The sequence below is a fragment of the Mustela nivalis genome (assembly GCF_964662115.1).
Source record: "Mustela nivalis genome assembly, chromosome: 9".
In the NCBI taxonomy this organism is placed as follows: Eukaryota; Metazoa; Chordata; class Mammalia; order Carnivora; family Mustelidae; genus Mustela; species Mustela nivalis.
In genome coordinates, this window is record NC_139028.1 from 106376162 (window position 1) to 106399028 (window position 22867).

General features: G+C 36.4%; 2 protein-coding genes and 1 long non-coding RNA gene across 3 annotated transcripts in view; 2 read left to right on the forward strand and 1 right to left on the reverse strand.

Moving 5' to 3' along the window:
* Positions 1-22867, reverse strand: part of LOC309873044 — a 44036-nt gene that overhangs the window by 20899 nt on the left and 270 nt on the right. The gene's annotated exons all lie outside the window — the stretch shown is intronic.
* On the forward strand, positions 12789-13736 carry LOC309872850 (olfactory receptor 8J2; the record flags this gene model as incomplete). Its single annotated transcript, XM_082747819.1, has 1 exon — positions 12789-13736. The coding sequence occupies one exon, from the start codon at positions 12789-12791 to the stop codon at positions 13734-13736; it is 948 nt and encodes a 315-aa protein (XP_082603945.1).
* The window catches only part of LOC309872865 (olfactory receptor 8K3-like), a gene marked incomplete at both ends in the record, with an annotated part of 32425 nt that continues 27017 nt past the window's right edge, over positions 17460-22867 (forward strand). Inside the window, one exon of the mRNA XM_082747830.1 lies at positions 17460-17534. The remainder of the gene's footprint in view (positions 17535-22867) is intronic.

Consider the following 22867-nt stretch of genomic DNA (forward strand, 5'->3'; position numbering starts at 1 on the left):
TCTCTAAATCTCCAAGATGGTGTCAGCAATCATTCCCAAGCATATGACCCATTGATATACATCTAAAGGGTCTCACGAGAAGATTTTTATTAGTGGTAATAAATAACCTTTCTCCCAACAATAGCTAGCCCCTCAAGGTCCTGGAGACCTTGCTTCCAAAATTCCTTAGAGAGATTTACATTATTCCTAATCCCCTTTGTCCTCACCTACCTCTGAGTCCACCCCTACTCTGCCTTTAAAAACTCTGACTATAATCTGGTTTGGGGTCCAAGTCCCTACTCGACTGTGTCGGGTATACTTGGGCCCAAGCTTAAGCTTGTTAAATGAACCCTCATGTGATTGCATCGCTGTTGGCTCCTTGGTGATCTCTCGGATGTGAAAACTCAGGTACAACACAATTTCTCTGTTTCAAATATGCCTTGTGTTTCCCAAATGCATCAATGTCCTTTGCAAATCACCACTTTAGTTGGAGGTGATGCGGAAACAAATGATTACAACATTGGTATCACTACCTAATGTCTCCATCACACCCTAAAGCCTGATTAATAAGAGGACTGCCCTGCTTCCTTACCTACAAGACTTGGAAGTTTCTGGAATGCCATCAGATTGTCCCTTGAATGACTAAATGCACATCTAATGGAGATTGGAACTAAGCTTAAAAGATGTACAAATACAAACTTAGTCAAAGAAGAATTCTTGCAAAATTATAAACATGTATACAGTATACATATATACATGTATAAAGTAACATGTATTTTGCCTAAAATTAAGGTGTCTTTTCCACTTCTTTAACAGCTTTTTTTGAAACTCTCTTTATTCCTCCTTGAAAATTACATAGATATTTAAGTACATGTATTTAAATGTGTATTTTATTGATTTTTCATTGCAGAATATACTCATTGTCATTTAATTTAGTGTAAAAAGCTGCATCAGGTAGCAAGAGGGAGGCAGAGCTTTGCTGTCCATCATAAAAATTTACTTTCATTATTTGGGAGCCAAAATATCATTAGGGCATTTTCAGCTGTGATGGTCTACCATTGATCATTTTGCTCTACTAGGCACACATGAAATTCAATTGACAATTCTGATCTTTTTAGCTTTAAACTTGGTGTCATTTCTTCTGATAGTCCTTGTGTCTTACATGCAGATCCCTGTTGCCTTCCTCAAAATGAACTCTGCAGAGGACAGACACAAGCCTTTTTCCACCTGTCAATGTCACCTGACGGTGATAGCCATATTGTAAGGCACTCTATTCTTTATGCATGTGCAGCCCAAATCTAGTGATTCCTTTAATACTGGTAAAATAGTCTTCTTATTTTGCATTTTAGTCATACCCACGCTGAATCTCTTTATCTATAGCTTGAGGAACAAAGAGGTGAGAAACACCATTCATAGGTAGTGGAGACTGTTTACAAATATAGGGGCACCTGGGTGGCTGAGTTGCTTAAGTATTTGCCTTTGGCTCTGGCATGATCCCAAGGTCCTGGGATCTAGCCTGGAGTTCTGGGGTGGAGCCCCATGCCCCCAGCACCCTGCTCAGCAGGGAGTCCACTTCTTCTTCCTGTGACCCTCCCTCCTGCTCTCACTTGCTCTTGCTCTCTTGCTCTCTCTCTTAAATGAATAAATAAAAAGCTTTAAAAAAAATAAATGAAATTCAATAAATGATGTATTATGCAAAGCATACTAACACTGTTTTAGCCTTGTACTGTTGCTTGCATGCATGGGATGGGCAGTATTCTGTGAAATTATCATATGTGAATATGTGCATGCTTAGGAAAGCATAAATAAGAGTATAATTTTAAATGGCATAATTGGGTACCTTAAAAATTCAAAAGAATCTTAAGGCTGAAATATTAAAAATAATGAACTTTCTAAGCTTAGTACAAATGGGATTTCCATATAAAAGATCAATTATTTTGCCATATACTAGCAAAACATGGGTAAAAATAAAATTTTAAACATGAATAACACCAGAAAAAAATCCATATTATAGCTGGGAGGAAATTCAGGGAAATTTTAACAAATAATTTGCATGAATTTATTGCTAGAAACCACAAAGATATTACTGAGTTATTAAAGAAAACATAGATGTAGCATTACATCATGTCTATTGGCTGGAAAAAATAAATGCTGTGGTGAGGTCAGTTCTCTCTGAATTATCCTATAGACTGAACACAGTAATAATCAATCCCAATAGTATTTTTAAATATTTAAGTTGATATCTGAATTTATATGGAAATGCAAAAGATCTAAATTGGCCAGGGCAATATCCTATAAGAATTTAATAATGGGCATAAATTCCTTTCATAAAGCTAGGTTTTCTTTTTAAACATAGCATTCGTGCACATATGGATAGAGATGCCAATAAAGCATATAAAAACAAAGCCCCCGAATAGACTCACATGTATAACTTCACTTTGGTGAGGGAACACAAGGCAAACTGAACTGAGGAGAAGGGGAAGCTGACACCCCACAACCCTTTTCCCATAGAATACATGTGACATTCCTCAACCACTCCTGGCTGCCCTAAAGGAAAAACAAATCGTTAACCTAGATATTACAATTCTGCAAGACCTGAGTCTCCCTCAGTTAATAAATATTTTAGCAATCTACAAGAACAAAGCATTTTTATCAATAAACAAGCTTCCAAAAGGAAAGGGATACAACTAAATGCTCTTATAACCTTGACAGATACTTGAAGGGGGCAGAGTGTAATTTTCCTCCAAGAAGTTCCCAACTACCTTAATGTTAATATCTTACTAGAAGGATAAACAACCCTGCTTAACTTGGCAATGGTAAGGACTTTCTTCTTTAACACGAAAGTTCTTTTGAGACCTCCCTTTTACCATACCTCCCCCATCCTGGTAGTACATAATTGGCCACAACTGGTCACTCCTCACAACTCCGGGCAGCAGCAACTTCTGCCCAACAGTTCTGTCCCTGTGCTTTAATCAACCATCATTTTGGACCAAAGGTTCCTCCAGAATTATTTCTTGATCCTCGGCGCTGGACCTTATATTCCAAAACCCCATCAAGCTGACTTAAAACAAAAGTCCTGCTGTAGTGTCATGGGGAAAGGAGAGCTTCTCAGCAAACTGACCTTGTTGAATTAAGTAAAACATAAACCCTGTTTGCATCATATGCAAACATTAATTGAGATGTATTGTGAATATAAATGTGAGCTAAAACCCACAAAGTTTCTTGAAGAAAAGTAAAATACGTCCAGGACTTGGAATAAGCAAAGAAGGCCAAGTAAGTGGGGGAATGAATGCGTATCTTAAGGGAAAGGGCCCAGGCTTTCCTGACATCACACTGATGAGGGAACAGAAGGCTGGCTGAGGACAAAGCAAAAGGTGACACCCTCCAACCCTCCCCCAGCCCCACTCCTGGGTGGGAAATATGACATTCTTTAGGAATCTCTCCCCCATCTTAAATGTTAATACCTTGCTAGATGGCAAAACGACCTTGGCAATGGCAAGGACTCTGGTATCCAGTAGCTTGTAGGCCCCTTTAGCAAATGAAAGTCTGTTGTCACCTCCCTTTTCCTTACTTCCCCCAACCCTATCCTACATAACCCCTGGTAACCCCAGAGCAGAGCTCTTCCTGCCCACGGGTCCTGTCCCCCGTGCCTTAATTAAACACCATTTTGCACCAAAGATGTCTCAAGAATTCTTTCTTGGTCATCGGCTCTGGACCTCACCCAACTGAACCTCACTTATAGTCTAGAACTTCATCAACACCAGTATATGAGGTTGAGCTGTGCTCATTCGGTATTTCATATAAGTTACCCATTTTGTTTAGAATTTGTGATACAGTAGAGGAGTGTTGTTCAAAGGCAAGAATGCAAGGCTGAGTTCCCATTTGAAAACCCATTACCTAAATCACAGAAAGTGACATCCTTATAGGTTAAAAGAAAGCAAATATGAAAAAAAAAAAAAGAAAGCAAATACGTTTATGATAAAATTCAACACCTATTTGTAATAAACTGCCCAGCTGAGCAGAACAGAAGAAACTAGGGTTTGTAAACAATATCCATAAAAATTCTTCAGAGAGGGACAATAAAAAAAAAATTGGATACAGAGATATTTAAGGCAGTGAAAATACTTCTATGATTTTATAATAAGGAATACAAATTATTACATTTAAGAACCTATAGATAACGTGTGATGTAAAACTAAAACACTGAACACTTTCCTTCTGAAATTGGCCAGGACTAGGAGACCCAGTCTCACCAGTTATATTCAGTGTGTATTAGACATTGTAGCTGGTTTGACATGATAGAGAATAAGAAGTATAAAAATAAAAATAAAAAGTGTAAATAAAAATAAGAATACAAAGTATAAAAATAAGAAACACATACTGCCATTAAAAAAACTTTTAAGTAAATTTTATGATTAACTACATAGGAAACATCTACTAATAATTTATTAAAAATAATAAGAAAGGAGGGTAACATCTATAAAACCAATAAAAAACCCTACTTTATGAATAAATCTAACAAAATATCTAAGTCTTCAGTAAGATATATATAATTTAAAAAGGCATTTCAAAGAAACAAATCAATGAAAATTGAAACCAAATATGTCCATGGAATAGAAATTGTGACAATGTCAAATACCTTTGGATTGATCTGTAGTTTCAATATAATCTCAACATAATGTTTTTCTCCCTCTCTCCTTCCCTTTCTATTTCTTTCCTACCTTCCTTCTCCTTCTAGAGAAGCACTGATAAACTTTTTTGATCCATTAATTCTTTTACTTTAGCCTGTCATCCTCATTCTATTCTGATATTTTTAAGTGACAGTTTATTAGGGATATTTATATATTTTTTATTTCACTATATTTATGTTTGTGCATATTATAGGTTATTCTCATAGTATATAGGAGATTCTTGTGGCCATAGTGTGCAGAACGAGTTATAACACCCCAGGATCTATAAACCTATATGTATATGTCTATCTCTTAAAATTATCTGTGTGTTTCACTTTGCCAGTAATCTGTTACATAATATAGCAACTTTAAAACACATTATTTTTCTATAAAGTAGAGGATCTTTTTATCCAAAGGGAATTTTTATGAAGTTTTGTCATAAAACCAATTCCAATGACCTCAGATTCTTGCAGTTTCCTTGTATTATCTGAGATTCCAGTCGTACAATATATACCTGATGTGTTACAAGCAACTTGGTGTATGTCAGTTCTAAGGAAAATGCACCTGGGGAGGAAGAAATAGTTTGGTTTTAGGTAAATTTTTATTAAATATTTTAAGGAAGATAGAAGTAAGTTCTCCAAAAGAACAACACATGGATGGCCCAATTTTAGTCATGGAGTTGGAACATGGCAGGGTGAAGGGATTGGGGCCAATTACTTGGGTAACTCACTACTTGATCTATTTTTATCATGAGAACCCTGAAAAGAAGTTAAATTGAACAAAAAGAATTTACATATGTACGTGTTTGAAGATAATTTGTTTCAGACAACATACTTCCACCACTTAAAAAAACAAAAACAAACACCCACAAGAAAACACTACTATGCATTATATTTGAGAACTATGTCCAGGTATCATAAACACACTGAAACATTTCTCATTTATCTTTCCCAGCAATGCCGGAAAAAAAATTGATTTTGCTCCTATGGGAAAAGAGAATAATTTACATCATTTGCATTTGTATCATTTTCATCATTTGCATCATTTGTATTCCTTTGTATATACCACCACTGTCAGCATAGCAGTGGCTCTATCTACCTCTGTATATTTCCTGGGAGAGTTCTCTATACAAAGACAAATAATCTCTACTATAGTCTGTTAAAGTTTCCTACCTACATGCCTCTATTGTGTATCAGTCAAGTGTGTTAACTGTTTCATCCTACCACATAAGGGCATAAGGGGTCTCACAGGACCATGCTTTACCATAGTCATTTTCAGTGTTTCCATAGGGACGCCAGGGTGGCTCAGTCTGTTAAGCATCTGCCTTCAGCTCTGGTCATGATCCCAGGATCCCGGGATCCAGTCCCACATTGGGCTCCCTGCTCAGGGGGAAGGCTGATTCTCCCTCTCCCTCTGCCTGCTGTTCTGCCCATTTGTGCCCTCTCTCTCTCTCTCACTCTCTGATAAATAAATAAACTCTTAAATAAATAAAGGAATAAATAAATAAATAAATAAATAAATAGATGTTTCCATTGATTATTGGCATTCCAGTTTTTAAATTTTTTGGACATAATTAACATATTATATTATGTGATTTAAATTTGGTAAATATAATTATGTAATTGTCAGTATATAACAACAAATAAAAAAGTTTTAATTACCTTTCAATCTAAAGTTTTTATCTTTTTTTAGAATTTTTTCTTCTCTATGTATCCACATAACTATGTATCTATCTTCTAGCTCAGGTATCTCACTATCTATCACCTACCTAGTTTTCCATCTTTGGCCCTATTAATATTTTGGGGTAGACAATTCTTTGTTGGGTGGGGAGCAGACCTAAAGCATTAGGATAATTAATAGGATCGCTGGACTCTAACCATGATATGCCAGTAGCACACTTCTTCAAGTTATAACAATCAAAATACCTAAAACTATGCCAAATGTTCTTTGGAAAACAAAACTTCCTCAGTTGAATACCACTGAAACACTCATCTATCTCTAGAAATTAGGTTCAAGGCCAGGATTAATAGAAAGATGAAAGAGTGTAAAAAGAGGTTTAACTTTATTAAAAAATAAAAGCATTTTTATGGTAAAAACAAATCAAAACCTGGCTAATGTGACTATGTAAAGTCAATTGTATTCCTATGTAATATTTATTATGAAAAACAAATATGTTTTAACTTAGGAAAACACATAGTTACATCATTAATGTTTTCCAAACATTTAAAATGAGAAGAATTCTCATCATTGATTAATTTCTTTAAAGTTTGGTTGTTTGCAAATACAAACTAATGTGAGTACACCAAATATAAAACATTATAAAATAAATTATGTCAAAGCAAAATTAAAAGACAATTATTACATATAGTAGACAAAATTTATAATCATGAATACATATAAATCAAATTACACCTATATTTACAAATTTTTATTTATAATTACGAAATAAGATAACATGAATCCTCTTATAAACTTTAAATCCACATAACTCATAACAATATGTATAATTTATGTATCCAAAATATAACAGTAAATGCATTTAATTTTTTAAAGAAGACCATATAGGGATGCCTGGGTGGCTCAGTTGGTTAAGCATCTGCCTTTGTCTCAGGTCATGATTCCAGGGTCCTGGGAATAAGCCCCACTTCAGGCTCCTTGTTTAACTGGACGCCTGCTTCTCCCTCTGCTCATCCCTCCTGTTCATGCTCTCTCTCTCTCTCTCTCTCAAATAGATAAACAAAATCTTAGGGAAAAAAAAAAAAAAGAAGACAGTATGGATGAACTTGACATTATACTAAATGAAATAAGCTAGTCACAAAGAAACAAATACAGCATAATGCCATCTGTATGAGATATAAAAAATAAACACATAGAATCCAAGAATAGAATGGCGGTTGTTAGAGGCTAGGGGAAAAGGGAAATAGTTGATAAACAGTAGATATAAAGTTTTAGTTATGCAAGATGATTGAGTTATAGCGATTTTTTTTTATAAAACATTGTGCTTATAATCACTATTACTGTATTTTATGCCTTAATATTGGTCAAATATTGTTCAAAGTGTAGATCACATTATTTTTTCTTTACAAAATAAAAAATAAATGAAAAGATATGGAAAACCGGAAAAAGTTTGTATATAATTTACAGTTAATGCCTCTAGACAGGGTGGAGGAAACGGGAATGGGGAAAAAGAATTAGTACATATTCGATTTATATGTAATAAATATATTACCTTAAAATAATGAATGTTATGTAACAAAAGTATTCACAGGTGGGGATGGAAATATGATGCCTGTAATATCATTTTCTACACAGTTATACATGTGTGGATATATATGTATGTAGACATGTATGTGTTTCTTACAAATGCTTTGAAAAATCAAATGATTTTTGATCCAGGATGGTCATATATTTTCTTCAAATTTATCTGCTTAACCAAAGTAAGTTTATTATATAGCATACTCAGAACTTAGGAAGGAAAAATATATCCTGTACAATAAATAAGTTTCAAATGAGAGACCAAATTATAATATAAATCATCAATAATAATGGAAAGTGTAAAGGTAATATTTAAAAAAAATTTATATGACATTGTGGGAACACTAAATAGAGAAGTTAGAAGAGCTAATGAGGGGTTGAACTCCTTTTGAGTAACCAGGGTACAGACTAACTTCAGTAACATGACAGACAACTTACAAATGACATTTCAGAGGAGGCAACAACACAACCTTCCTGTGAATACTTGGACTTCAGAAAGGACCTCAAGAATTTCAATTCATTCTCATGAGTAACTTAAGATGTGTCAATATCTTTGTTATTTCCTCTTTCGGGTCCACAATTTGACTGTTACTTCAAAAATGGTAGAGCCTAGAATGTGCTACACCTATGTTAGATATTAGGAACACCAAGATGAAGAAGGAACAGTGTGTCCTGCCCTAAAGCAGTGAATATTCTACAGAATGATACTCAAGTTGTCAGGATTTTTATTTTTTTAAGATTATTTCTTTATTTGACAGACAGATCACAAGAAGGCAGAGAGGCAAGCACATAGAGAGGGGGAAGCAAGCTCCCTGCTGAACAGAGAGCCCTATTTGGGGCTCGATTTCAGGTCCTTGGGATCATGACTTGAGCCAAAGGCAGAGGCTTTAACCCACTGAACCACACAGGTGCCCCTATCATTGCTTCTGTATCAAAGTTAAAATCACATTAATGATAAATGGCAGAGCTGAAAATAAAACCTCATACTTTATCTCAGAATTTTAAGATGGATATTATATTCACTCATTCACTTATTCATCATTCATTGCATCAGTCAGTAAATCAGAAAATATCTTTTGAACACCTACTCTTTCCTGGGTATTTTTTTAGAAGGCATTAATACAAACTATTTAGACATGCCCTTTTTACTTATAAAACTTACAGACTAGAAAATCTTGCACAAGAGTAATATAAAAATATTGTGAATATTAAATCATATTTATACACGCTTGAGGAAAGATCACAAGATTATATGAAGAATGTATTCTCCATTAAATAATTTTAATTAAAAAAAAAACAGCAACAAGATCAGGCATATGATGGGTGCCTTTTTTTTTTTTCCTAAGAATTTATTTATTTATTTGACAGAGAGAGATTACAAGTAGGCAGAGAGGCAGGCAGAGAGAGAGGAGAAAGCAGGCTCCCCACTGAGCAGAGAGCCCAATGCAGGGCTTGATCCCGGGACGCTGGGGCCATGACCTGAGCCAAAGGCAGAGGCTTTAACCCACTGAGCCACCCAGGCGCCCCTGATGGGTACCTTCTGAAAGCCTCTAACATGACTGATGTTTAGTATTCTTGCAACCATGCCCATTTTGAATTTATGCTCTATGTCATCTGAATATTATGACAGATACACCAGGGCTTGTTCTTGACTAGAATGGAGGCTTTGCCTTCAGTTCTACTCCCAACATTCACAGTAAAATGGAACACTGGAGCCAGAATCCTGGGCTTCTAATTGTTGGATTTTATCCACCCCAGGGCCAGCAGCCACACTTCCCAACCACCACAGGGGACAATTCAAAAGAAACACCCAAAGGGTGGAATCATTGCGTGAGATTGTTACTCAATAGGATCATCTAAGCAAATGCCTAGGCTGGCCCTACATTTTCACTCTCTGGGTGCAATTCCTGTGTAGAAACTTGCATAATTGGTCTTTCTCTCCCTGAGGAACCAGAACTTTATCTGGGAATTCCTGTTTTCATGCGTGGGGCCTGGATCCATAAACAAGCTTATTCCCGTGTGCAGGTCTTCAGGGACATCAGACACAGGTAAATTTCTTCAGCATGCCTCCTGCAGAACCTTCACAGTGGGTCTCAGCAGATCTCTGGACAGGTAGGTTCACCCCAACCATTTACTTAGTACTCATCCTGGATGTGAAGACCATGTATCTTGGGAACTTTATGGATTCAAATCAGACTCAGGACTGACTGGGGACTTAACTCCCTATTCTCTGAAGCCTCAGTGGAAGGGACAGAGAAATGACTCAAAGCATGGTCCCCAGAACCCCTGTTAAATTAAGCAGTGTGAGCATTTCTACAGAGAAATGAAGAGTCCTTAAGAGCATTCTATCTCACCTTAGGATAAAGAGGAATTTTTCTGCCCTAGAGCTAGCAGACTGATGTTTTAGAAGGCCCTCTACACCAGACAGGAAGCTTCTTAAGTAATTTGAAATATCTGATTTCTTCTCCAAGATGGACCTACTAAATTGTTAAACATCAAGAAAAATAAGTTTCTCCCCTTCTGGATGTTCACATTGTCCAGAGTGACAAACTCTGTGATGGAGAGAAAGGTTCCCTGATGTCAGCTGCCAGGCTTTGAGATGCTGGTGGACACTGACAGCTCCTGTCAAGGTGTAGTTTGTCCCCAAAACAGCTCAGGTTTAAATAAGTTTAAGACAAATTGTACAGTTAGGGACCAATAGAAGATTTCTTGAAATCATTTCAGTAGCTATTTTTAAAAATTGCAGTATGATTTCTCCACCTAGTTGTAATATAAATGATTAACATTAGGTACATTTTTAAAGTTCTTTTCCTGACATGCTAGTATTTGGGCAGACTTATAAAATATTTCTTTTCAGCAACAAGCTTAAAATAAGTTGTGTCAAAAACTAACATAGCTTTGCCAAAAATAATTAAATCAGAAACCTTTCAAAAGAAATAGGAGAAAAATACTTCATTTCAGTGATATATGCTTACCAAAATAAAACACAATCCTAATATTGTCATTAGTAATATTTTATTTAAAAAAAGGAATTAATAAGTGGTAATGATCTATGCAAATATTTCTATCTAAAAGCTAATTGCAGAAATTCGTAGTACACATCTACAATGACATTTTTGTGTTTTTTTTTTATTTTTGCTTTGATAAATTAAAGATACAATTATTGAGTGAATTATATCTCAGGGTGAACCATGCACTGAACTCTTTTAGAAGCAAACAGGAAATGTTTTATTTAAAGTGAGTGTCACCTCTGTATTTTCCACCTTAAACTCATCTGTGTACTTCTTACAGATATGGTGGCAGGAGAAAAGAGATATGAAATATCTAGTGCCACACAGTCATATAACCTCATCAGACATATATTTGATGTATGGAATAAAGTATCATTGATTCAACAAACACCACAGATTTAAGAAAGCCCCCTGCCTGATTCTTTTGTTAAATATATACCTAGATATCATGTGTCCCAGTTGCTTGGATATACAAAATTTTAGTTCACCTGTTATTTCCATTTTAACTATGAAACTCTTCAGTGAGGTAGAATGAGTTAGTGGGATACAAATAGGACACCACATTAGAAAAATTGTTCAAAATGTGCTAATAACAAGAACTGCTGGCACCAAATTTCTCACTGTTATCAGGCTCTGTACTAACCCATGTTTGTGTAGTATCTCATTATATTCATACAAGATTATAAATACTTGATAAAAATCCCACAGCTAGTAACTGGTGGCCTAACTTCCAGCCAACCAAGTGACCAAACAAACAAGCAAACAAAACACATAAAGCAAAACCATAAAACTACAGCAACAATCAATATTCTGCAGATGCTTTGCATGACAATCATTGAGCCACAACTGTCTTATCAGAAATAGAAATAATTCCATGTCCTCTTGGACATTCCTGTAGAATAATGAGATCATTATTTTGAAATGGCTAACATTGTTCTGGGCCTAAAGTATAGTAAATAATGAATAAATTAGCACTTGTCTTCAATCATTTCTCTATAAAAGAAAAACAAAGTAATCAAATTTGAGCAAATCAAAATTACAAGTAATATTTCTTTTAAACATCCAAACAGGCATTAAACAATTTTAAGGAAAGAAGCATTTGATGGAAAAAAAAAAGAAATGGCTGCCAGAACATAATAATAGAGATGTTTCTGAACAGGTAAAATTCAGAGCGATCAAAAAGACTAGTTTATTTGGCCAAAGAAATGTGGTTACTTTAAAAAATCAGCTTCTGAATAACACTAAGAAGGAGGACTACTGAGGTATAGTCCATCAGTGAACAGCTGAATCAGTGTGGTATGGTAGAAACTGATAAGGAAAGAAAGAAAAAAAAAAAAAACTAGCAGAGTCAAAGCATTTTTGACAGGAATATAGAATTCCCAAGGATGATGACAAGGTATGGACTAAAGAGAAAGCCAGTGACAGCTAAGGAGAAAATAACTGAAAGTCATTGGAGGTCACCCTGGCTCATCAACTTCTTATACAGAGCTATCTTTTATCGCTGGAAGCATACACAGATACATGTGTATATGTAAATACATATTCATGCAATAGTATATTAAAATACACAAATATATAGCAATACATATAATAGATTTTGTACACTCAACTAATATAAATTATATCTAACACAATTGAAAACGGCTTTGTACAACACTTTTAACATGAAATTAGTCTCTAGAAAGTGTGTATTTCTAAATTTTTTAAGATTATGAGAAATACAATTAAAATTTGACACTTTTACCTGTAACCAGAAATTATTATCCAATTTATATGAGACAGTCTACAACCTAGCATCTACCAGAAAAATCAATTTGACCATCTATTAATTTCCTTCCATTTTCCCCACAAAAAGATGAGAACAACAAAATAAATGGCCTCAGAAAATCTCACCCAGGTGACTGAGTTCATTCTCATGGGAGTCTCAGATCGCCCAGACCTCCAGATTCCACTCTTCTTTGTTTTCCTGCTGATCTATGGGCTGACCATGGCAGGGAACCTGGGCATCATCACCCTCACCAGTGTTGACTCTCAGCTCCAAACGCCCATGTACTTCTTCCTCAGGCACTTGGCTATCATTAATCTTGGCGATTCTACTGTCATTGCCCCCAAAATGCTGGTAAACTTCTTGGTTACAAAGAAAACCATATCCTACTATGGATGTGCAGCCCAGTTGGGTGGGTTCCTGGTGTTCATTGTTGGTGAGATTTTCATGCTGGCTGCAATGGCATATGATCGTTATGTGGCTATTTGCAACCCTCTGCTCTACATGGTGGTGGTCTCTCCACAGATGTGCATACTGCTGGTGTCCCTCACTTACCTCTACAGTCTGACCACAGCACTGACTGTCTCCTCCTGTGTGTTTTCTGTGTCATACTGCTCTTCCAATGTAATCAACCATTTTTACTGTGATACTGTTCCCTTGTTGGCGTTGTCCTGCTCTGATACCTACCTTCCAGAAACAGCCATATTTATCTCTGCAGGGACCAATTTGATATTCTCTATGTTTATTGTTCTAACGTCATACTTCAACATTGTCCTTGCCATTTTGAGGATCCGTTCTTCAGAGGGCCGACGAAAAGCCTTTTCCACCTGTGCCTCTCACATGATGGCTGTCACTGTGTTCTATGGGACAATTCTTTTCATGTATTTGCAACCAAGGACCAACCACTCCTTAGATACTGACAAAATGGCCTCTGTCTTCTACACCTTGGTGATACCAATGCTGAATCCCCTTATATATAGCCTAAGGAACAAAGATGTGAAGGATGCATTCAAGCGATTCCTAAATAACCCTTGTCAGTCTTTCAAATTAATGTAAATTTAAAGCTTCAATTGTCTTCATAAAAGTGTTTTCATTTGCTTCTAAAAAGCTAATCTCTATTAAATGCAGAGGTAATAAATAGTTAAAAATTCCATGGATTTCAGTGGGAAAATCTTAACCCTTTATTTTCCAACCTCAAATACCCAAATTTTGCTAATACAAAGATGTATTAGTTGACCAAAGAAAGTATACTTATATAAGTAGTAAACAATAATTCCAGAATAAGCATATTTCACAATGAAACACAACTTGCTACTGAGCTTTTATAATTTCTAATCAAGGAACAGGAAATGTGAAATTGGGGAAATTATGTGAAAACCAGTCCTTGGATGTTGGTCAAGCGTCAGGTCATCTTTCTTGCCATAGATCAGTTTTGTTCAACTACAAAAGGTTTTATTTTCACTTTTTGTTTATTTTATCTTACAATTTGTTTACCTTTTAAAATCCATTTTTATCTTGTACTTCACATAAATTTATATCACAGAAAAGGAAACCTTTAGGATAAAATAAAAACTGAACAAAAAAATGCTTAGATATTCATGGGAATAGGCCATGTAGAAAAACAGAAGACAATGCATGAAGGGAGAGTCCACTTTTCATTCCTCTTGTGTGGTACATGTACATAAAACAAAATGTTGATATTTATCCTGATATGATATAAAATTAGTTTTCTCCAATCCTCTTTTTCTCCCTAACATTATGTAGAGCTAATCATTTGTGGTATAAAAATATGAAGCAAACGCTACTTCTTTTAGCATTTTTGTTTAGTGTTTTGCAGTCAAGGGTTAGTAGACCAAAAGGGAAAAAAAAAAAAGTCATTGCCATTAAGGTGACACCAATTCTCAAGGGCACCACCTACAATAAATAAATAAATATTCATTTTTATTCTATTTCTTTCTATCTGTGCATGCAAAATGCTACTAACATACAATGTAATGAGGGAGACAGGGCATGGCATGAGAGGTAAGGCAATACCTGGAAATAAAATAGATTCTGACATTCTCAGGAAGTCAGAAACAAGCCAAACAGATGAAATGTGACACTTAGTTTCGTAAGCTAATTCTTAACTTTCGTTTTAAATAAGCAAAATATTTAGCAGAAAACAGAAAAGTCACAGTGTGTCACAGACATTACTCTTCACCACAGGCAGAAGTAGCAATAACTTGATAGTATTACCCTTAAAAATTTTTAAGTTTTCGGGGCACCTGAGTGGCCCAGTGCATTAAAGCCTCTGCCTTCGGCTCAGGTCATGGTCCCGGGGTCCTGGGATCAAGTCCCGCATTGGGTCTCTGCTCAGTGGGGAGCCTGCTTCCCCCCTCTCTCTCTGCCTGCCTCTCTGCCTACTTGTGATCTCTCTCTCTGTGTCAAATAAGGAAATAAAATCTTTAAAAAAATATTTTTTAAGTTTTCTTTTTTATAAATATATTAAAGTATATAGTATAGATAATTTATTTTCTGTTAGTCTGGTTTACCCATTGCTGTATTTGGCTGTACCAACCTATACCTGTACAATTGGGGAAGTATATTCCTCAGCACAAAACCATTGTCTTTGAGTCTAGTTGTGAATGGAATTGGAGCAACATGTCTAAACTCACCCTTGCATGTCTACCAAACCTATGTATTTTATTCAATGAATTAAAGTCAAGAATGAAAACTGTAGTGCTTTCCACTTTTTAACTTTGTTTACATATGTGTGTTCTAAACATAATTATGTTGTCACTTGTATTAGTTTCCTACTGATACTACAACAAATCACCACTGATTCAGTGGCTTGAAACAACAGAAACTTATTATCCCACAGTTCTGAAGGTCAACATTTCAAAATGTGTCTCACTGGGCTACAACCAAGATGTCAGCAGATTTTGCTCCTTCCTCCAGAGGAGTCTGTTTCTTTTCCTCTTCCAGCTTCTAGAGACAACCTTCTTCCCTTGCTTGACACACCCTTCCAAACAGTGACCCTATAACTCTGACCTCTACTTGCACTGCCACATCTCCTTCTGACTAAGACTCTCTTACCTCCCTCTCTTTCTTGGGATTACATTGGTCCCACCCGGAGAGTCCAGACTAGACTTCCCAACTGGAGGTCCTTAACTTAATCACATCAGCAGATCTCTTTGTATGGAAGGCACCATGTTCACAGTTCTGGGCATCTTTAACAGGGTGGGAGACATATTTCTGCCTCAAATATCTATATATATGGTGTGCTTTGTGAAACCAGGCAATCTAAAATTTTGCATGTCTCATTCACTAATACTCAATGGGATGGTCTCAAAAACCTTTCACTAATTGCTCCTCTAAATTCCTTAGCTACAAAGTTTGTCCTAAGTAAAATATACACAAAGCCCTCTTCTAATGAAGGATAAGCAGAAAGTATTTAGTTCAAAGGTTCCTAAGTGTATGCACACATACACATGTACTCACATATCACTTGCACACATTTATCAAAAAAACTATCAACCAGTCAGGAAAGTGTATCAGCCCAGTACCAGTTTCCCATGAAGTAAGGTATGGAAAATAATTTATATGACAGCTTTAATCTCCAACTGATCAAAGCTCACGCCCTATGAGATGTAAGTCACCTGTACTTCCAGCTTATCCCTAACTAACTGCTATTAAGGTTCCATGACATTTGTGTCCAGTAACAACAAAATCCCTCTAGTGGTGAGGGGCAAGAGAAGATGCAAGACACAGCCATAAGGCAAAGTCTGACACCACCTGAACGCTAGGACACACTTCAAACAGCCACAGGACCCCTCTTTCTGCAGCTGCCACAGAAGCAGTAGCTTTGACCTGATTCCATATATAGGGATACTCTAGGCAGAAAGCATGACAAGTGCGTAAATCTTGTGTGACAGACACTGAATCCTTTCAAGACCGTGAAAATAAGAAAAACCACCAAGCTTCCCCAAATTCAGCATAGTAAATGCCATTTCATGAATTTAAATTCCAAAACTTACTGAAGGATTATTTTCATAGCAGTTCATTTTGTTCTGAAGCATCATGATCATATATCCTAATATTTTATTTACATTCCAGGAAATATGTCTGGTATTGTTTCCTACCATATTGATAATCTTAAAGATAACAGAAATTGGTATGATTCTTTTTTTTTTAATTAAACGTTAAATTAAGAGACTATCTTGGTTACTCAGTGGGTTACGCATCAGAATCTTGATTTCAGCTCAGATCATGATCTCAGGGTAATGTGTTCAAACCTGCATCAGATGAAGCACTGAGCACGGAGTCTGCCTGAGATTCTCCCCCTCTCCTGCTGTTCCTCCCCTCGTTCACCCATGAAGTCTCTTTCTCCCAGATAAATAAATAAATAAGTTCTTTTAAAAAGTTAAACTGAGTAATTGTAAGTGTTCTGATACAGATTTTCTTATCCCTTAAGGTCTAGGTAAGTTTAGATTGAGCTAATGCCATCTCCTTGCAAGTCCATAAGTCTTCACCAGATGTCTACGTGCCATGGGTTTCATCTATCACCTCTGCTTTCCAAATGGCTATTTTCAAAAGCCATCTCAATGGAAATGAAAAAAAAAAAATGCTTTCAAGGAAACCATTGAAGAAAAGAACTACAAGCTCTGAAACAGAAAGCACTATGGGAGGCACTCAGGACTTTCACACAGTAGGGACGGAGATTGGCTGCCCACAGGGAGGGGCTGTGCTTCCAAGAGGAGTCAGGCTACAGCTCAGCTACTTCTTCACAGTTGCCAGGAGGAGGAGAAGTCAGCTAGCCAGGTGTCCAGGAGGAAAAGTAGGATTTGGAGGTCACCTCCACCCATTTGCTATGAGGTGTGCGTCAGTGTTTTTTCAACCAACAACCACTTCATCAGCATTATCATGTTATAGACATCCAAATAGTAACATTATACTAGAATTAATGTGCATCAGTCTCCGTTATAATGTCTGAACTTCTTTGTTTACATGGATCATAGCACACTTTTTCTTTTTTTCAAATCTTGACAAGTATTTGGATTCTTTAAAAAAATAAAGTATTAAACCAAGGAAAACTATATTAGCTCTATAAAGTTTATCTGATTTAATTATTTGCTGCAGCCTTTACCATTTGTTCAAGCACTACATCTTCATGAGTTGGACGTCCACAATATGAAATGATGTGTACTGATGGTGGGATGTATGCAGTTTAAAGAAATCTTGGAATAGATCCATCCTTATGTAAATAAATTAAATGTGCTCTATTTATCCAAAAACAGGGCCTCAGGAGATACATCACAGACATGTTCATTTATGGGTCAGTGGGGACCACACACACAAAGTTAATTGTGGGGATGCATGTAGAGTCACAAGTTGGGAACTAACTAAATGCCTCTTACTATGGCAGCAAACCTATAGTAAATGGAGGTAGAGACAGATTATAGCAATTTTATTAAACAGAAGCCATCAAAATATTGTGTATATAGAAAATGAATAAAATTCAAAAACATATAGTTGATTGAGAACCTTGATGAATCGAAATAAGTCATGTAGCAACCTATGTGCGCACTTCAAAGCATGAGTTATATTCACTTTATAAAGCCGTGTTTCTTTTTTTTTTTTTTTTAATTTATTTATTTGACAGAGAGAAATCACAAGTAGACGGAGAGGCAGGCAGAGAGAGAGAGGGAAGCAGGCTCCCCGCTGAGCAGAGAGCCCCATGCGGGACTCAATCCCAGGACCCTGAGATCATGACCTGAGCCGAAGGCAGCGGCTTAACCCACTGAGCCACCCAGGCGCCCCAGCCGTGTTTCTTTTTAAAAAAATATTTATTTATTTAATTTAGAGTTTAAGAGGGAGAGTATGAGTGGGGGGAGAGGCAGAGGGAGAGGGAGAAAATCTCAAGCAGACTCCCCACTGAGTGTGGAGTCCAATGCAGGGCTCAATCTCTCGACCCTGTGATCATGACCTGAACTGAAACAAGAGTCAGACACTTAATTGACTGAGCTACACAGGCACCTCATAAAGCTGAATTTCTTATTAAGAACATATATCAACTTTTGTGGAGGAGATACTTGTGTAGGGAAAGGAAACTGATGTAGGAGTAGGAATTAGGATGAGGATGAACACAGGTTGTGGAATTATGTATCATTAACTCAATCCCTTAGGTTAAAAAACTGAATATAAATTACTTTATTTTTTTAAAAGATTATTTATTTATTTATTTGACAGAGAGAGAGAGAGAGATCACAAGTAGGCAGAGAGGCAAGCAGAGAGAGAAGGGGAAGCAGGCCCCCCACTGGGCAGAGAACCCAATGCAGGGTTCCATCCCAGGACCCTGAGATCATGACCTGAGCTGAAGGCAGAAGCTTAACCAACTGAGCCACTTAGGTGCCCCCCTTTCTAAGATTTTACTTATTTATTTGATAGAGATCACAAGTAGGCAGAGAGGCAGGCAGAGAGAGAGAGAGGGAAATAGGTCCCCCACTGAGCAGAGAGCCCCATGCGGGGCTCATTCCCAGGACCCTGGGATCATGACCTGGGCTGAAGGCAGAGGCTTTACCCACTGAGCCACCCAGGTGCCCTATAAATTATTTACATACATATTCCTAATTTTTTATTCCTTCTGAGCTTTTAACACACTATAGGTCATGTGTAAATAGTTTTGTGTTTATCCTCAGATATAAAACATGGAAGAATCCATTGTGGAAAATACTAGAAGTTTATGTAATTGATAGATGATGAAAGTATCTGAGAAATATTCTACTTACATCCAGACATTTAAGTGAATACAATAAAAATGATATGTAAGGAAAGCAAGTGAATTGTATATATAAAAACAGGGTGCTTGGGGGCCAGTTGGCTGTGTCTGCCTTCAACTCACAGGTCATAATCTCAGGGTCCTGAGATGGAACCTACACGGGACTCCCTTCTTAGTGGGAAGTCTGCTTCTCCCTCTTCCTCTGCCCCTACCCCTACTTCTCTCTCTTTGTCTCTCTCAAATAAATAAAATATTTTTTAAAACTCCTCAATAGGGAAATCAAAGTTACTCTGAGTAATTAGAAAAGACCAGTGGCATCATTTCTTGCTCTCAGATGCTTTGGGAATAACCAAGAATTGCATTCACACTCTCAGGGGAGTGTCTCAAAGGGAGAAGATGTTCATAAATTCTTCTGACAGCATTCAAGTCTAGTAATCACACAAAGGAACAAGAAGAGACAGTCTTCACTTAAGGTGAATAGATGGCATTGATTATATTGATTACTAGATTAACTGCAGTGATGATTTTGGATCCCTGTCTTCCACTTAAATGACCGATATGAGTATAGTCACCAAAGCCAGACTCAGTACAGTACATCATGCATGTAAATCATCTCTCTTCATAACTAGGTTTTCTGGAGTAATGATGTATGTTTACCACAAAGAGTGTGTTCTTTGAAGGTGGTAAGGGACCTCATTTCTATTTGTTATTATTTCTACTTTTTTTAAAGATTTTATTTATTTATTTGATAGAGAGATCACAAGTAGGCAGAGAGGCAGGCAGAGAGAGAGAGAGAGGAGGAAGCAGGCTCCCCACTGAGCAGAGAGCGCAACGTGGGACTCGATCCCAGGACCTTGAGATCATGACCTGAGCCGAAGGCAGCGGCTTAACCCACTGAGCCACCCAGGCGCCCTATTTCTACATTTATATTGAGATTGCAGACATTAAAAAATTGTGAAGGGGGAGTTAGTATTTTCGTAAGCTCTACTTACAATCCTCTTCTGTCCTTTTTCCCTCCCAACTTTTAGTAAATGCGCAGTGTTCTCAGTATGACCAACCCAATATGACCACTCAGTTGAGGCTATTTACAAAATGTTATAGAATATTGAGTTGAGGTTGAGTGTTCTCATTTGCATAAGAGGACATCCTTGTACTCCATGCCCATCCCCTAGGTCCTGGCACGGCTCTGGAGTTTCTGCTTCCAAACCTGCTAAGAGTCAGTTTGATCCTTGTTTCTTTCCAGGCAGTGCTTGGGTAGAACTGTTGGGAGGAGGCCACGCAAATATTCACTCAGTTGAGTTTTAGAAGAACTCCACAGAGTTTTGTAGTATCACAATAAAATGAATGTTGAGATGAAGAGGTTTGCCAAACTGTGAAAACTGCTGTGGGATAGTCCTTTCTTTGGGTATATTTACAGCTTAAGACATCAGGCTTTGTCACTTGTTGGATTATTGCTAATGAATGTTTGTTATTGCTTTACCATAAATATTTTGAATAGATTTTTGGATAGAGAAAATTTTATGAAGTAATTTATCTGTCAAATTAATATTGAATTTTTATTCTATTCTTTTGGAAATGTCTGCTTATTTAAGGGCATCCAGAGGTTCTAGTTGAGCACAACTGAAACTTTTATAACACTAACTTGTATAATACAGGAACATATTTTTCTAATTTGTTTAGGTTTCTGTATTTTTTTCCCCAAAATGTCTTAACTTTTCACCCTTTAAGAGTAGGTACCTGGCAGTTTATATTAGATATTCTATCATTATGGTATTTCTCTTTTATTCTTAATTTTTATAGCTTTTGTCCATTCTAAATGGCATTAATTATTCATCCATTAAAATGCTCCATTTTCTTTCTAATTCAGTTGGATAATGTGATGAATTCTAATTATAGAATTTCCAAAATTCAATCATCCAGACAAATGTGGGATGAATGCAGCTTGGATGTCCTATAATTGTTACACATTTTTAAAAACTGATATAAGTGACATATTGTTTAGAGGAGATATAGTTACTCATGTGTATGTATGTGTGTGTGTGTGTGTGTGTGTATATATATATATATATATATATATGAATATATGTGAGTTTGTGGGATGCATATATACTGAATATATTGTAGGATTCTTTTATTATCATATCTTTCTTTTTTAAATCATGATTTTGTCTCCCAGAATGAATTATAGTGGGGTTCTCACTTTTTCACTCTGGAATCGTTAGTAAAACATATGGATAATCTCTTTTTTCATGAAATTTTGGGACACTGTCTTTACAAACAATCTGAAGGAGAAAGGAGTTAGAAAAGTAAAGTCGATAAATGGCAATCTTTTTTTATTTTATTCACTTTTTATTTGACAAAGAGAGGAAGACAGGGAGAAAGGAACCACAAGCACAGGGAGTAGGAGAAGGAGAAGCAGGCTTCTCACTGAGCAAGGAGCCAGATTCATGGCTCAATCCTAGGACTCTCAGGTCATGACCTGAGCCGAAGGCAGACACTTAACAACTGAGCTACCCAGGCACCCTGATAAAGTGCAATCTTTAAATAAAATGTGTTAGCAGAAAACATTTCATGTACATACGATTAAAGATGAAATAAAGGTGTAAGAACAGTATTCAAATTAATCTTTCCTTTTGTTTTTAATAATTTTTTATTTTTTATAAACATATATTTTTATCCCCAGGGGTACAGGTCTGTGAATCACCAGGTTTACACACTTCACAGCACTCACCAAAGCACATACCTTCCCCAATGTCCATAATCTCACCCCTTCTCCCAAACCCCCTCCCCCCAGCAACCCTCAGTTTGTTTTGTGAGATTAAGAGTCACTTATGGTTTGTCTCCCTCCCAATCCCATCTTCTTTTCATTCATGTACCTCGTGCAACATTATTTGCCAGCCTCTAAGATATTTGAGATAGTATCCCCTACTTAGAGTGATATTTCTGTCTGTTGCACTTATAGCAGTATATTGGATGATTTTAAGTAATACATTAAAAAATACAGTCTAACTTTTACTTGTCTTTGAATGTGGTAGAAAGTACAACTATATCATTAAACACATCATTTCAGAGAATCAGTTCTAAGGTCAAAGCAAATGTGAGATTCTTCCTTTTTATATTGAATAACTTGTAGATGCAGGCTTTACTTGGTGTGCAACATATCACAGATAGGAAACTGGGTTAATCATGGTTTACATGGAGGTTGGAACTAAAGTTTGCAAGGGCAAGAGGCAGAGTGTTGTTACTTTTATTATAATTCCTTCTAAAGCCAATTACAGGCATTTTAAATGCAAAACATTTTTTTTTTAAATCAAGAATTCCAGTTAGCATGTGGCACCAAAGGAAAACAAATAAACAAGCAAACAAACAAAGATTGCCCTATTTCTTAGGCTGTAAACTTTTTAAATTTGGTTCCAGGTTCAGTGATGGA